The sequence below is a fragment of the Panulirus ornatus genome, chromosome 2 (assembly GCF_036320965.1).
Source record: "Panulirus ornatus isolate Po-2019 chromosome 2, ASM3632096v1, whole genome shotgun sequence".
Taxonomy (NCBI): Eukaryota; Metazoa; Arthropoda; class Malacostraca; order Decapoda; family Palinuridae; genus Panulirus; species Panulirus ornatus.
Genome location: NC_092225.1, coordinates 89,056,767 through 89,071,913, shown reverse-complemented (window position 1 = coordinate 89,071,913; position 15,147 = coordinate 89,056,767). Strand labels below are relative to the sequence as shown.

General features: G+C 40.6%; 1 protein-coding gene across 5 annotated transcripts in view; it reads left to right on the top strand.

The window, feature by feature from the left end:
* Set2 (SET domain containing 2) overlaps positions 1–15,147 on the top strand; it is a 374,507-nt gene that overhangs the window by 108,797 nt on the left and 250,563 nt on the right. For all 5 annotated transcript variants that reach the window (XM_071679446.1, XM_071679422.1, XM_071679430.1 and 2 more), the window contains one exon: positions 13,625–13,753. In XM_071679446.1, coding sequence (XP_071535547.1) covers positions 13,625–13,753 — 129 coding nt within the window. The remainder of the gene's footprint in view (positions 1–13,624; positions 13,754–15,147) is intronic.

Below are 15,147 nucleotides of genomic sequence, written 5' to 3'. Positions count from 1 at the left end.
CTTGCGCTACCTCGCAAACGCGGGAGACAACGACAAAGCAAAAAAAAAAAATATATATATATATATATATATATATATATATATATATATATATATATATATATATATATGGCCCAACCCACCCCCATACACATGTATATACATACGTCCACACACGCAAATATACATACCTACACAGCTTTCCATGGTTTACCCCAGACGCTTCACATGCCTTGATTCAATCCACTGACAGCACGTCAACCCCGGTATACCACATCGCTCCAATTCACTCTATTCCTTGCCCTCCTTTCACCCTCCTGCATGTTCAGGCCCCGATCACACAAAATCTTTTTTACTCCATCTTTCCACATCCAATTTGGTCTCCCTCTTCTCCTCGTTCCCTCCACCTCCGACACATATATCCTCTTGGTCAATCTTTCCTCTCTCATTCTCTCCATGTGACCAAACCATTTCAAAACACCCTCTTCTGCTCTCTCAACCACGCTCTTTTTATTTCCACACATCTCTCTTACCCTTACGTTACTTACTCGATCAAACCACCTAACACCACACATTGTCCTCAAACATCTCATTTCCAGCACATCCATCCTCCTGCGCACAACTCTATCCATAGTCCATGCCTCGCAACCATACAACATTGTTGGAACCACTATTCCTTCAAACATACCCATTTTTGCTTTCCGAGATAATGTTCTCGACTTCCACACATTCTTCAAGGCTCCCAGAATTTTCGCCCCCTCCCCCACCCTATGATCCACTTCCGCTTCCATGTTTCCATCCGTTGCCAGATCCACTCCCAGATATCTAAAACACTTCACTTCCTCCAGTTTTTCTCCATTCAAACAGACGAAAGAAATGGCCCAACCCACCCCCATACACGTGTATATACATACACGTCCACACACGCAAATATACATACCTACACAGCTTTCCATGGTTTACCCCAGACGCTTCACATGCCCTGATTCAATCCACTGTCAGCACGTCAACCCCGGTATACCACATCGATCCAATTCACTCTATTCCTTGCTCTCCTTTCACCCTCCTGCATGTTCAGGCCCCGATCACACAAAATCTTTTTCACTCCATCTTTCCACCTCCAATTTGGTCTCCCACTTCTCCTCGTTCCCTCCAACTCCGACACATATATCCTCTTGGTCAATCTTTCCTCACTCATTCTCTCCATGTGCCCAAACCATTTCAAAACACCCTCTTCTGCTCTCTCAACCACGCTCTTTTTATTTCCACACATCTCTCTTACCCTTACATTACTTACTCAATCAAACCACCTCACACCACACATTGTCCTCAAACATCTCATTTCCAGCACATCCACCCTCCTGCGCACAACTCTATCCATAGCCCACGCCTCGCAACCATACAACATTGTTGGAACCACTATTCCTTCAAACATACCCATTTTTGCTTTCACATGAATCAGCCACCAGCGCTATATCATCAGCAAACAACAACTGACTCACTTCCCAAGCTCTCTCATCCCCAACAGACTTCAATCCTTGCCCCTCTTTCCAAAACTCTTGCATTTACCTCCCTAACAACCCCATCCATAAACAAATTAAACAACCATGGAGACATCACACATCCTTGCCGCAAACCTACATTCACTGAGAACCAATCACTTTCCTCTCTTCCTTCACGTACACATGCCTTACATCCTCGATAAAAACTTTTCACTGCTTCTATATTATATATATATATATATATATATATATATATATATATATATATATATATTTTTTTTTTTCATACTATTCGCTATTTCCCGCGATAGTGAGGTAGCGTTAAGAACAGAGGACTGAGCCTTTGAGGGAATATCCTCGCCTGGCCCTCTTCTCTGTTCCTTCTTTTGGAAAAAAAAAAATATATATGTATACGTTGAAATGTATAGGTATGTATATGTGCATGTGTGGACGTGTATGTATATACACATGTATGTGGGTGGATTGGGCCATTCTTTCGTCTGTTTCCTTGCACTGCCTCACTAATGCGGGAATCACTGACAAAGTATGATAATAATAATGATAAGAATATATATTTTTTCTTTCTTTCATACTATTCGCCATATCCCGCGTTAGCGAAGTAGACCAAGAACAGAGGAATGGGCCCCTGAGGGAACATCCTCACCCGGCCCCCTTCTCTGTTCCTTCTTTTGGAAAATTTAAAAAAGAAACGAAAGGGGAGGATTTCCAGACCCACGCTCGCTCCCCTTTTAGTCGCCTTCTACGACACGCAGGGAATACGTGGGAAGTATTCTTTCTCCCTTATCCCCAGGGATATATATATATATATATATATATATATATATATATATATATATATATATATATATATTTTCCCTGGGGATAGGGGAGAAAGAATACTTCCCACGTATTCCCTGCGTGTCATAGAAGGCGACTAAAAGGGAAGGGAGCGGGGGGCTGGAAATCCTCCCCTCTCGTTTTTTTTTTTTTTTTTTTCCCCAAAAGAAGGAACAGAGAAGAGGTCCAGGTGAGGATATTCCCTCAAAGGACCAGTCCTCTGTTCTTAACGCTACCTCGCTATCGCGGGAAATGGCGAATAGTATGAAAAAAAAAAATATATATATATATATATATATATATATATATATATATATATATATATATATATTGATTTTGATTTATTTTGCTTTGTCGCTGTCTCCCGCGTTAGCGAGGTAGCGCAAGGAAACAGACGAAAGAAATGGCCCAACCCACCCACATATGCATGTATATACATACACGTCCACACACGCAAATACACATACCTATACATCTCAATGTACACATATATATACACACACAGACATATACATATATACACATGTACATAATTCATACTGTCTGCCTTTATTTATTCCCATCGCCACCTCGCTGCACATGGAATAACAGCCCCCTCCCCCCTCACGTGTGCGAGGTAGCGCTAGGAAAAGACAACAAAGGCCCCATTCGTTCACACTCAGTCTCTAGCTGTCGTGTAATAATGCACCGAAACCACAGCTCCCTTTCCACATCCAGGCCCCACAGAACTTTCCATGGTTTACCCCAGACGCTTATCATGCCCTGGTTCAATCCATTGACAGCACGTCGACCCTGGTATACCACATCGTTCCAATTCACTCTATTCCTTGCACGCCTTTCACCCTCCTGCATGTTCAGGCCCCGATCACTCAAAATCTTTTTCATTCCATCTTTCCACCTCCAATTTGGTCTCCCACTTCTCCTCGTTCCCTCCACCTCTGACACATATATCCTCTTGGTTAATCTTCCTCACTCATTCTCTCCATTAGACCAAACCATTTCAAAACACCCTCTTCTGCTCTCTCAACCACACTCTTTTTATTTCCACACATCTCTCTTACCCTTACATTACTTACTCGATCAAACCACCTCACATCACATATTGTCCTCACACATCTCATTTCCAGCACATCCACCCTCCTGCGCACAACTCTATCCATAGCCCACGCCTCGCAACCATACAACATTGTTGGAACCACTATTCCTTCAAACATACCCATTTTTGCTTTCCGAGATAATGTTCTCAACTTCCAAACAATCTTCAAGGCTCCCAGAATTTTCACCCCCTCCCCCACCCTATGATTCACTTCCGCTTCCATGGTTCCATCCGCTGCCAGATCCACTCCCAGATATCGAAAACACTTTACTTCCTCCAGTTTTTCTCCATTCAAACTTACCTCCCAATTGACTTGACCCTCAACCCTACTGTACCTAATAACCTTGCTCTTATTCACATTTACTCTCAATTTTCTTCTTTCACACACTTTACCAAACTCAGTCACCAGCTTCTGTAATTTCTCACACGAATCAACCACCAGCGCTGTATCATCAGCGAACAACAACTTACTCACTTCCCAAGCTCTCTCATCCACAACAGACTGCATACTTGCCCCTCTTTCCAAAACTCTTGCATTCACCTCCTTAACAACCCCATCCATAAACAAATTAAACAGTCATGGAGACATCACACTCCCCTGCAGCAAACCTACATTCACTGAGAACCAATCACTTTCCTCTCTTCCTCCACGTACACATGCCTTACATCCTCGATAAAAACTTTTCACTGCTTCTAACAGCTTGCCTCCCACACCATATATTCATAATACCTTCCACAGAGCATCTCTATCAACTCTGTCATATGCCTTCTCCAGATCCATAAATGCTGCATACAAATCCATTTGCTTTTCTAAGTTTTTCTCACATACATTCTTCAAAGCAAACACCTGATCCACACATCCTCTACTACTTCTGAAACCACACTGCTCTTCCCCAATCTGATGCTCTGTATATGCCTTCACCCTCTCAATCAATACCCTCCCATATAATTTACCAGGAATACTCATCAAACTTATACCTCTGTAATTTGAGCACTCATTCTTATACCCTTTGCCTTTGTCCAATGGCACTATGCAAGCATCCCACCAATCCTCAGGAACCTCACCATGAATCATACATACATTAAATAACCTTACCAACCAATCAACAATACAGTCACCCCCTTTTTAATAAATTCCACTGCAATACCATCTAAACTTGCTGCCTTGCCGGCTTTCATCTTCCGCAAAGCTTTTACTACCTCTTCTTCTCTGTTTACCAAATCATTTTCCCTAACCCTCTCACTTTGCACACCACCTCGACCAAAACACCCTATATCTGCCACTTTATTATCAGACACATTCAACAAACATTCAGAATACTCGCTGCATCTCCTGACATTACCACTATTTGTTATCACCTCCCATTAGCCCCCTTCACTGAAGTTCCCATTTGCTCCCTTGTCTTATGCACTTTATTTACCTCCTTCCAAAACATCTTTTTATTCTCCCTAAAATTTAATGTATATTTAGTCCTGTGAATCCATGGGGAAAATGAAACATAAGTTCCCAAGTGCACTTTCGTGTGATAATCACATCATCAGGCAGGGGAGACACAAGAGAAATATAACAGTCAGTTGATATACAACGAAGAAGACGTAGCTAGGACGCCTTGGGTATCCCTGGGGATAGGGGAGAAAGAATACTTCCTACGTATTCCCCGCGTGTCTTAGAAGGTGACTAAAGGGAGTGGGAGCAGGGGACTGTAAACCCAATCCTCAATGTATTTCAATTTCTAAAAAGGGAAACAGGAGTCAAGCGGGGAGTACTAATCCTCCTCGAAGGCTGAGATTGGGGTGTGTGGATGTAAACAAGATGAGAAGAAAGGAGAGATAGGTAGTATGTTTAAGGAAAGAGACCTGGATGTTCTGGCTCTGAGTGAAATGAAGCTCATGGGTAAAGAGTGGTTTAGTAAAGTCAGGGGTTGGTGAGAGGACAAGAGCTAGGGTAGGAGTAGCACTACTCCTGAAGCAGGAGTTGTGGGAGTATGTGATTTGTAACAAAGTAAATTCTTGATTGATGTGCATAAGATTGAAAGTGGTTGGAGAGAGATGGGTGATTATTGGTCCTTATGCACCTGATCATGAGAAGAAATCTTTAGGGGCAAGTGTTTTGGGAGCAGCTGAGTGAGTGTCAGCAGCTTTGATGCACAAGACTGGGTTTAAGTGATGGGTAATTTAAATGCAAAGGTGAGTAATGTTGGAAATGGTGAAGAGCATTTGGATGTGTGTGCTGAAAAAGGACTAGTGATTGGGAATACTTGGATTAAAAAGAGAGATATACATAAGTATACGCATGTGAGTAGGACAGATGGTCAGAGGGCATTATTGGATTAGGTGCTAATTGATAGGCATGTAAAAGAGAGACTTTTCTTAATGTGCTGAGGGGGGCAGCTGGAGGGATGTCTGACCATTATCTTGTGGAGGCAAAGGTGAAGATTTTTAGAGGTTTTCAGAAAAGAAGAAAGAATGTTAGGGAAAAGAGAGTGGTGAGAATAAGTGATCTTGGAAAGTAGATTTGTGTGAAGAAGTATCAGGAGAGATTGCTTGTAGAATGGCAAAAGGTAAAAGTAGATGATGAACGGAGTGGATGAGGAATGGGATGAATTTAGGGAAGCGGTGATGGCTTGTGCAAGAGATGCATGTGGCATGAGAATGGTGGGAGGTAGGCAGATTAGAAAGGGTAGCGAGTAGTGGGATGAAGAAGTAAAGTCGTTAGTGAAAGAGAAAAGAGGTATTTGGACAATACTTGCAGGGAAGCAGTGCAACTGAGTGGGAGATGTATAAAAGTGGCAGGAGGTCAAGAGAAAGTTGCAAGGGTTGAAAAAGAGGTCAAGTGAGAGTTGGGGTGAGAGTATCATTAAACTTTAGGGAGAATAAAAGGATGTTTTGGAAGGAGGTGAATAACATATGTAAGACATGAGAACAAATGAGATCAGTGAAGGGGCAACTGGGAAAGTAACAACAGATAGTAATGAAGTGAGAAGGAGATAGAGTGAGTATTTTGAAGGTATGTTGAATGTTTGATAATAGAGTAGCAGATATAGAGTGTTTTGTTTTGGGTGGTGGGCAAATTGAGATAGTTAAGGAGAATGGTAAGAGAGAAAAGGTAGGGAAAGTTATGTGGAAGATGAAATCTGGCAAGATAGCAGGGTTTGGATGGTATTGTCTTAGAATTTACTAAAAATGAGGGTGACGGTGTTGTTGATTGGTAAGGATATCCAGTATATTTATGTATCATGGTGAAGTGCCTGAGGATTGGCAGAATGCATGCATAGTGCCATTGTACAAAGGCAAAGGGGATAAAGGTGAGTGTTTAAACTACTGAGGCACAAGTTTGTTGGGTACTCCTGGGAAATTATATGGGAGGGTATTGATTGAGAGGGTGAAGGCATGTACAGAGCATCAGATTGGGAAGAGCAGTGTGGTTTCAGAAGTGGTAGAGGATGTGTGGATCAGGTGTTTGCTTTGAAGAATGTATGTGAGAAATACTCAAAAAACAGATGGATTTGTATGTAGCATTTATGGATCTGGATAGGGCATATGATAGGGTTGACAGAGATGCTTTGTGGAAGGTCTTTAGAGTATATGGTATTGGAGATAAGTTGCTAGAAGCAGTAAGAAGCGTTTGCCAAGAATGTAAGGCATGTATACGAGGAGGAAGAGAGGAGAGTGATTGGTTCCCAGTGAATGTCGCTCTGTGGTATGAGTGTGTGATATCCCCATAGTTGTTTAATTTGTTTATGGATGGGGTGGTTAGGTAAATGCAAGAGTTTTGGAGGAGGGGGATATGCAGTTTGTTGGGGATGAGAGGGCTTGGGAAGCGAGTCAGTTGTTGCTCGCTAATGATACAGCTTTAGTGGCTGATTCCAGTGAGAAATTGCATAAGTTGGTGACTGAGTTTGAAAAATTGTGTGAAAGGAGAAAGTTGAGAGTGAATGTAAATAAGAGTAAGGTTATTAGGTTCAGTAGGTTTGAGGGACAGGTAAATTAGGATGTAAGTTTGAATGGAGAAAAATTGGAGGAAGTGAAGTGTTTTAGATATCTGGGAGTGGACTTAGCAGTGGATGGAACCATGGAAGCAGAAGTGAGTCATAGGGTGGGGGAGGAGGAGAAGGTTCTGGGGGGGTTAAAGAATGTGTGGAAGGAGAGAACATTATCTCGGAGAGCAAAAATGGGTATGTTTGGAGGAATAGTAGTTCCAACAATTTTATATGCTTGCAAGTCATGGGCTATAGATAGGGTTATATGGAGGAGGGTGGATGTGTTGGAAATTAAATGTTAGAGGATAATATGTGGTGTGAAGTGGTTTGATGGAGTAAGTAATGAAAGGGTAAGAGACATGTGTGAAAATTAATAGAGTTTGGTTGAAAGAGCAGAAGAGGGTGTGTTGAAATGGTTTGGACATATGGAAAGAATGAGTGAGGAAAGATTGACAAACTGGATATATGTGTCAGGTGAAGGGAATAAGAAGTGGGAGACCAAACTGGAGGTGGAAGGATGGAGTGAAAAAGATTTTGAGTGATTGGGGCATGAACATACAGGAGGGTGAGAGGCGTGCAAGGAATAGAGTGAATTGGAATGATGTGGTATACCATGGTTGATGTGCTGTCAATGGACTGAACCAGAGCATGTGAAACGTCTCGGGTAAACCATGGAAAGGTCTGTTGGGCCTGGATGTGAATAGGGAGCTGTGGTTTCGGTGCATTGCACTTGACAGTTTAAGGCTGAGTATGAACAAATGTGGCCTTTCTTTTCTTATCTGTTTTCCTGGTGCTACCTTGCTGAAGCTGGGGGTAGCAATGCTGTTTTCTGTAAGGCGGGGTAGCACCAGGAATGGATGAAGGCAGGCAATATGAATATGTACATGTGTACATATATATATATTTTATATATTTTTTTTTTTATTTTTTTTATTATACTTTGTCGCTGTCTCCCGCGGTTGCGAGGTAGCGCAAGGAAACAGACGAAAGAAATGGCCCAACCCCCCCCCATACACATGTATATACATACGTCCACACACGCAAATATACATACCTACACAGCTTTCCATGGTTTACCCCAGACGCTTCACATGCCTTGCTTCAATCCACTGACAGCACGTCAACCCCGGTATACCACATCGCTCCAATTCACTCTGTTCCTTGCCCTCCTTTCACCCTCCTGCATGTTCAGGCCCCGATCACACAAAATCTTTTTCACTCCATCTTTCCACCTCCAATTTGGTCTCCCTCTTCTCCTTGTTCCCTCCACCTCCGACACATATATCCTCTTGGTCAATCTTTCCTCACTCATCCTCTCCATGTGCCCAAACCACTTCAAAACACCCTATTCTGCTCTCTCAACCACGCTCATTTTATTTCCACACATCTCTCTTACCCTTACGTTACTCACTCGATCAAACCACCTCACACCACACATTGTCCTCAAACATCTCATTTCCAGCACATCCATCCTCCTGCGCACAACTCTATCCATAGCCCACGCCTCGCAACCATACAACATTGTTGGAACCACTATTCCTTCAAACATACCCATTTCTGCTTTCCGAGATAATGTTCTCGACTTCCACACATTCTTCAAGGCCCCCAGGATTTTCGCCCCCTCCCCCACCCTATGATCCACTTCCGCTTCCATGGTTCCATCCACTGCCAGATCCACTCCCAGATATCTAAAACACTTCACTTCCTCCAGTTTTTCTCCATTCAAACTCACCTCCCAATTGACTTGACCCTCAACCCTACTGTACCTAATAACCTTGCTCTTATTCACATTTACTCTTAACTTTCTTCTTCCACACACTTTTCCAAACTCAGTCACCAGCTTCTGCAGTTTCTCACATGAATCAGCCACCAGCGCTGTATCATCAGCGAACAACAACTGAGTCACTTCCCAAGCTCTCTCATCCCCAGCAGACTTCATACTTGCCCCTCTTTCCAAAACTCTTGCATTTACCTCCCTAACAACCCCATCCATAAACAAATTAAACAACCATGGAGACATCACACACCCCTGCCGCAAACCTACATTCACTGAGAACCAATCACTTTCCTCTCTTCCTACACGTACACATGCCTTACATCCTCGATAAAAACTTTCCACTGCTTCTAACAACTTTCCTCCCACACCATATATTCTTAATACCTTCCACAGAGCATCTCTATCAACTCTATCATATGCCTTCTCCAGATCCATAAATGCTACATACAAATCCATTTGCTTTTCTAAGTATTTCTCACATACATTCTTCAAAGCAAACACCTGATCCACACATCCTTTACCACTTCTGAAACCACACTGCTCTTCCCCAATCTGATGCTCTGTACATGCCTTCACCCTCTCAATCAATACCCTCCCATATAATTTACCAGGAATACTCAGCAAACTTATACCTCTGTAATTTGAGCACTCACTCTTATATCCCCTTTGCCTTTGTACAATGGCACTATGCACGCATTCCGCCAATCCTCAGGCACCTCACCATGAGTCATACATACATTAAATAACCTTACCAACCAGTCAACAATACAGTCACCCCCTTTTTTAATAAATTCCACTGCAATACCATCCAAACCTGCTGCCTTGCCGGCTTTCATCTTCCGCAAAGCTTTCACTACCTCTTCTCTGTTTACCAAATCATTTTCCCTAACCCTCTCACTTTGCACACCACCTCGACCAAAACACCCTATATCTGCCACTCTATCATCAAACACATTCAACAAACCTTCAAAATACTCACTCCATCTCCTTCTCACTTCACCACTACTTGTTATCACCTCCCCATTTGCGCCCTTCACTGAAGTTCCCATTTGCTCCCTTGTCTTACGCACTTTATTTACCTCCTTCCAGAACATCTTTTTATTCTCCCTAAAATTTAATGATATTCTCTCACCCCAACTCTCATCTGCCCTTTTTTTCACCTCTTGCACCTTTCTCTTGACCTCCTGTCTCTTTCTTTTATACATCTCCCACTCAATTGCATTTTTTCCCCGCAAAAATCGTCCAAATGCCTCTCTCTTCTCTTTCACTAATACTCTTACTTCTTCATCCCACCACTCACTACCCTTTCTAATCAACCCACCTCCCACTCTTCTCATGCCACAAGCATCTTTTGCGCAATCCATCACTGATTCCCTAAATACATCCCATTCCTCCCCCACTCCCCTTACTTCCATTGTTCTCACCTTTTTCCATTCTGTACTCAGTCTCTCCTGGTACTTCCTCACACAGGTCTCCTTCTCAAGCTCACTTACTCTCACCACCCTCTTCACCCCAACATTCACTCTTCTTTTCTGAAAACCCATACAAATCTTCACCTTAGCCTCCACAAGATAATGATCAGACATCCCTCCAGTTGCACCTCTCAGCACATTAACATCCAAAAGTCTCTCTTTCGCACGCCTGTCAATTAACACGTAATCCAATAACGCTCTCTGGCCATCTCTCCTATATATATATATATATATATATATATATATATATATATATATATATATATATATATATATACTTCCCACATATTCTCTGCGTGTCGTAGGGCGACTAAAAGGGAAGGGAGTGGGATGCTGGAAATCCTCCCCTCTCATTTTTGATTTTCCTAAAGAAGGAACAGAGATGGGGACCAAGTGAGGATATTCCCTCAAAGGCTCAGTCGTCTGTTCTTAACGCTACCTCACTAATGTGGGGAATGGTGAATAGTATAAAAAAAATATATATATATATATATATATATATATATATGTATATGTGTATATATATGTATATGTGTATATATATGTATATATATATATATATATATATATATATATATATATATATATATATATATATATATATATATATATATATATATATATAAAACGCTCTCAGCTGGCTATGTGTTCTGTTCGGAAACAACCGATAGACCCCGTTGCTCACCATAGTGAGACGAAGGGTATTCGAGTACTTAGTATTTCGAATAGTTGTTTCCTATTATACAGTCCCTTAGCCTAGCGGTTAGCATGCCTGCCTCTTGCACAAGGGGTCCCAGGTTCGATCCTGGCTGATGGAGCTTTGTATGTTGTATGAAGGTGCGCATTCATATACACTTTATTCGTATATATATATATATATATATATATGTATATGTATGTATATGTATATATATATATATATATATATATATATATATATATATATATATATATATATGTATATATATATATATATATATATATATATATATATATATATATATATATATATATATATGTATATATATATATATATATTCCCTGGGGATAGGGGAGAAAGAATACTTCCCACGTATTCCCTGTGTGTCGTAGAAGGCGACTAAAAGGGGAGGGAGCGGGGGGCTGGAAATCCTCCCCTCTCATTTTTTTTAATTTTCCAAAAGAAGGAACAGAGAATTGGGCCAGGTGAGGGTATTCCCTCAAAGGCCCAGGCCTCTGTTCTTAACGCTACCTCGCTAATGCGGGAAATGGCGAATAGTTTGAAAGAAAAGAAAAATATATATATATATATATATATATATATATATATATATATATATATATATATATATATATATATATATTGATATGTCTGTGTATATGTTGATATGTGTATGTGGGCATTTATGCATGTATATATACAGGTACACCACCGATTTTCTGGCACTCTTTGTTCCAAAGCCTTACTGGATTAACCATTTTGCCGGACCAACTGAGGTCATGTAATAATAATTCATCAGCACACCTCATACCCACTAATTATACATCTCCCATGTGTTTAAAGTATACCATGGACTGCTAGAAATTTAAATTAGACAAATATCAAATGTTTGAGTACCCTAAGATGGTAAGTCTGTCCTTAGATTGTTTGAATCCTGTGGGGTCTTCTTCATCTTCTGTTGTTAGTGTTTTCCTAGGTGTGCATCACCAGAATAATGCAGTTTCGTCAGCATTATACACCTGCTCAGGACTGAGGTGCTCGTCAGCTACGAGTTTCGCAAATTTGTCCACATACTCAGCAGCTCCTCCGTGGTTTGCAGACCACTTTTCTCTGCACACTTTTTTCATGGAAATTCCATGATGCTTCTTAAATCTTTGATGTCATTTTTCATTTTAGTCATGCTCATGTTGTAATTCAAGTTCTTTATTGAACAACTTAGCCTGGTCCATTATCATGCTACCTGACAAGTCCACTCCTTCACTCCGATGCTGTCGAAACCATTCCATAATCACTTGATCACACTTAGTACTCTTACCATCTTTCAGTTTTTCTAATCGTCATTTGTTTCTTGGAATCGCTGTCTGCATAGAATTTCAGTATTTTCTCCCTTTGCTTCTTTATATCATAAACAGTTGATGAACCAATACTGTAGATGTCACACAGCTTACGCACCAAAACACCACGGTCCATTTTTTCAACAGTTCTACTTTATCTTGGATCGATATGGACTGGTGTTTACATTTGACACCATGACTGACACTGTCATATGTCTTAGAAGCCATAGGTAGGGTTAAATTTAAGCAAAATAAGTGAAGAATCTCACAGAATTGTGGTATCACCACCAACAAGTGCAGTGTAAAGAATGTAAATAAGCACGCCCTACACACAATGCCATCTGTGGCTGCCCAGTAAACTAGTCTGGTGGCCACGGTAATTTCAAGTTCCCTCACGTAATTTTGTCCAGACTTAAGTTGCCGGAAATTCGGTGATGTTTATATGAGTGGATGGGTCATTCTTCGTCTGTTTCCTGGTGCTACCTTGCTGATGCAGGAAACAGCGATTATGTATAATGAATAAATAAATGAATATGAGCATGTAATAAATGAAATTTGAATTTCAGTGTAGATGAATCAGTATTGCCAAGTTTCCTTTTTTTCTTTTAAATGTTTAACTGGCATTCTGGAGATATTTAAGTGTGAGAGCACTTTTCTTGTCTCAAATAAGGCATGTTTGATCCTAGGCAGGCTATTTTCTAAATAATGTTTGTAATCTATCATTAGTAAGGATTGTTACCCAATACAGTTTGGCTTGGCCAGGGCACATGAAAGTTATTTGTCAAATGTGTCACAAAATTCCCTTGTATGCACTTAAAGTAACTCTGTACTGAGAAAGTAGCCATTCAACATTATGGTCTTTTCTGCCCCTTTTTTTCCCCATATTGGATCTGTAAGTGAAAATATAGATTCTATGAATGAATTTTTTTGTTTTTTTTCCTTTACAGTGGTTCAAGATGCCCACTGAGAGAGAGATGTACCAACAAGAGATTCCAGAATTTTCAGTATGCAGATGTGGAAGTCTTCAATGCAGATGAGAAAGGATGTGGTGTGCGAGCTGTCACACCTTTGCCACCGTAAGTTATAATTTCCTTCTTGTCTTTACTTAAGGTTTTGGATTTCTTTTTATCCAAACTTTGCTTACATGCCTGCCATAATAAGATCAAGGAATCATTTCTCTTTGGCTCAGGAATCCCCTTTAGATGTGAATGGATGTGACATGGTTGTTTACAGCACATATGCAATAACCCTATTAACAAAGGGAGGTATGCAGTTTGGTATCAGCCATTTATTTGCTTTAGCATTGAAACTTTCATCACCTTGCCACCATAATATAAAGAACTAGACCCAGATGTGATATGTCATATGTGACAAACTTGAGGGATGTGAGAAGAGCTTCCATAATGATACTTTTTCAACACCTAAGTAAAATTATACCTGCCAGGCCCATGTTAATCTTACCACAGTAGAGTTAGCTTTTGCTTTTTTTAGTTACTGAAAGTGAGTTGACACTTTTTGAATACTGACATAATTTGCAATTTGATCTTGAGAGTGTGAACAAAAACTTCATATTTGTACAGGGAAGATTTTGATGGAGAGATACCTGCAAGACAGGAAGAATATATGAACGCATTGGAGTAAAGGGCATGATGTTTTTGTGAATTTCTCCTTTTATGTAGAAAGGAGTCTAGAATCATTTGATGGCACCCTATATGTTTTTTGCATTATGACTATTGATAGGCAAATGGTTAACTAGTTGCATAGAAAGGTACTACTGTATGTGCAAATTTCCAGGAAATAATTCCTGTGCCTCAAAGGGCTGTGACTTCAGCAAGATGCCAGTGCATGAGACATAACCTGTATGGCACTGAATGCCAGCAATATGAAACTGGAATCTTCACCAAGAAAAGTTGGCAAATCAATCTGCAGCTGCTATGCAGGCATATAAGTCACACAGCAGCAGCTTGAATAGATCAGGTACCACTAGGTTCAGGTGTTGTAAATGGTATACCAGCCATTCCCAGGTTTTGTCATGATGTTATCAACTGTTGAAGGTTATGAAGTACTTTCTCTGAGCTGGAATGAGTATTATCATCATTTAATTGTTAAGTTTATTGCTTTAATGTTGCCACACAGTTTTTATTAATTACATTTATTCTATGAAGAAAAATGAAAGCATTGAAGAATGATTTGATATACTTACTGAAAGGAAGATGATGGAGAATTTTAGAAATGTATGCAGGATTGAAAGTAAGGTTAAACATAGGGATGAGCTTTGTTGTAAATTACCAGTTCAGTACTCTTAGGAGTGAAGAAGAAAATCAAGGATAGGTATTTTGGAGTGGCCTGCAAGGCAAGGACGTGTGTGTTAGTGTAGGTATGGGTTAAGTGTTATTAACTGTGTTGGAATATACTTCTTATGAATGGTGGGGCAGCATCAGAAAAGGATGACCAGAGCACAGATGTATTA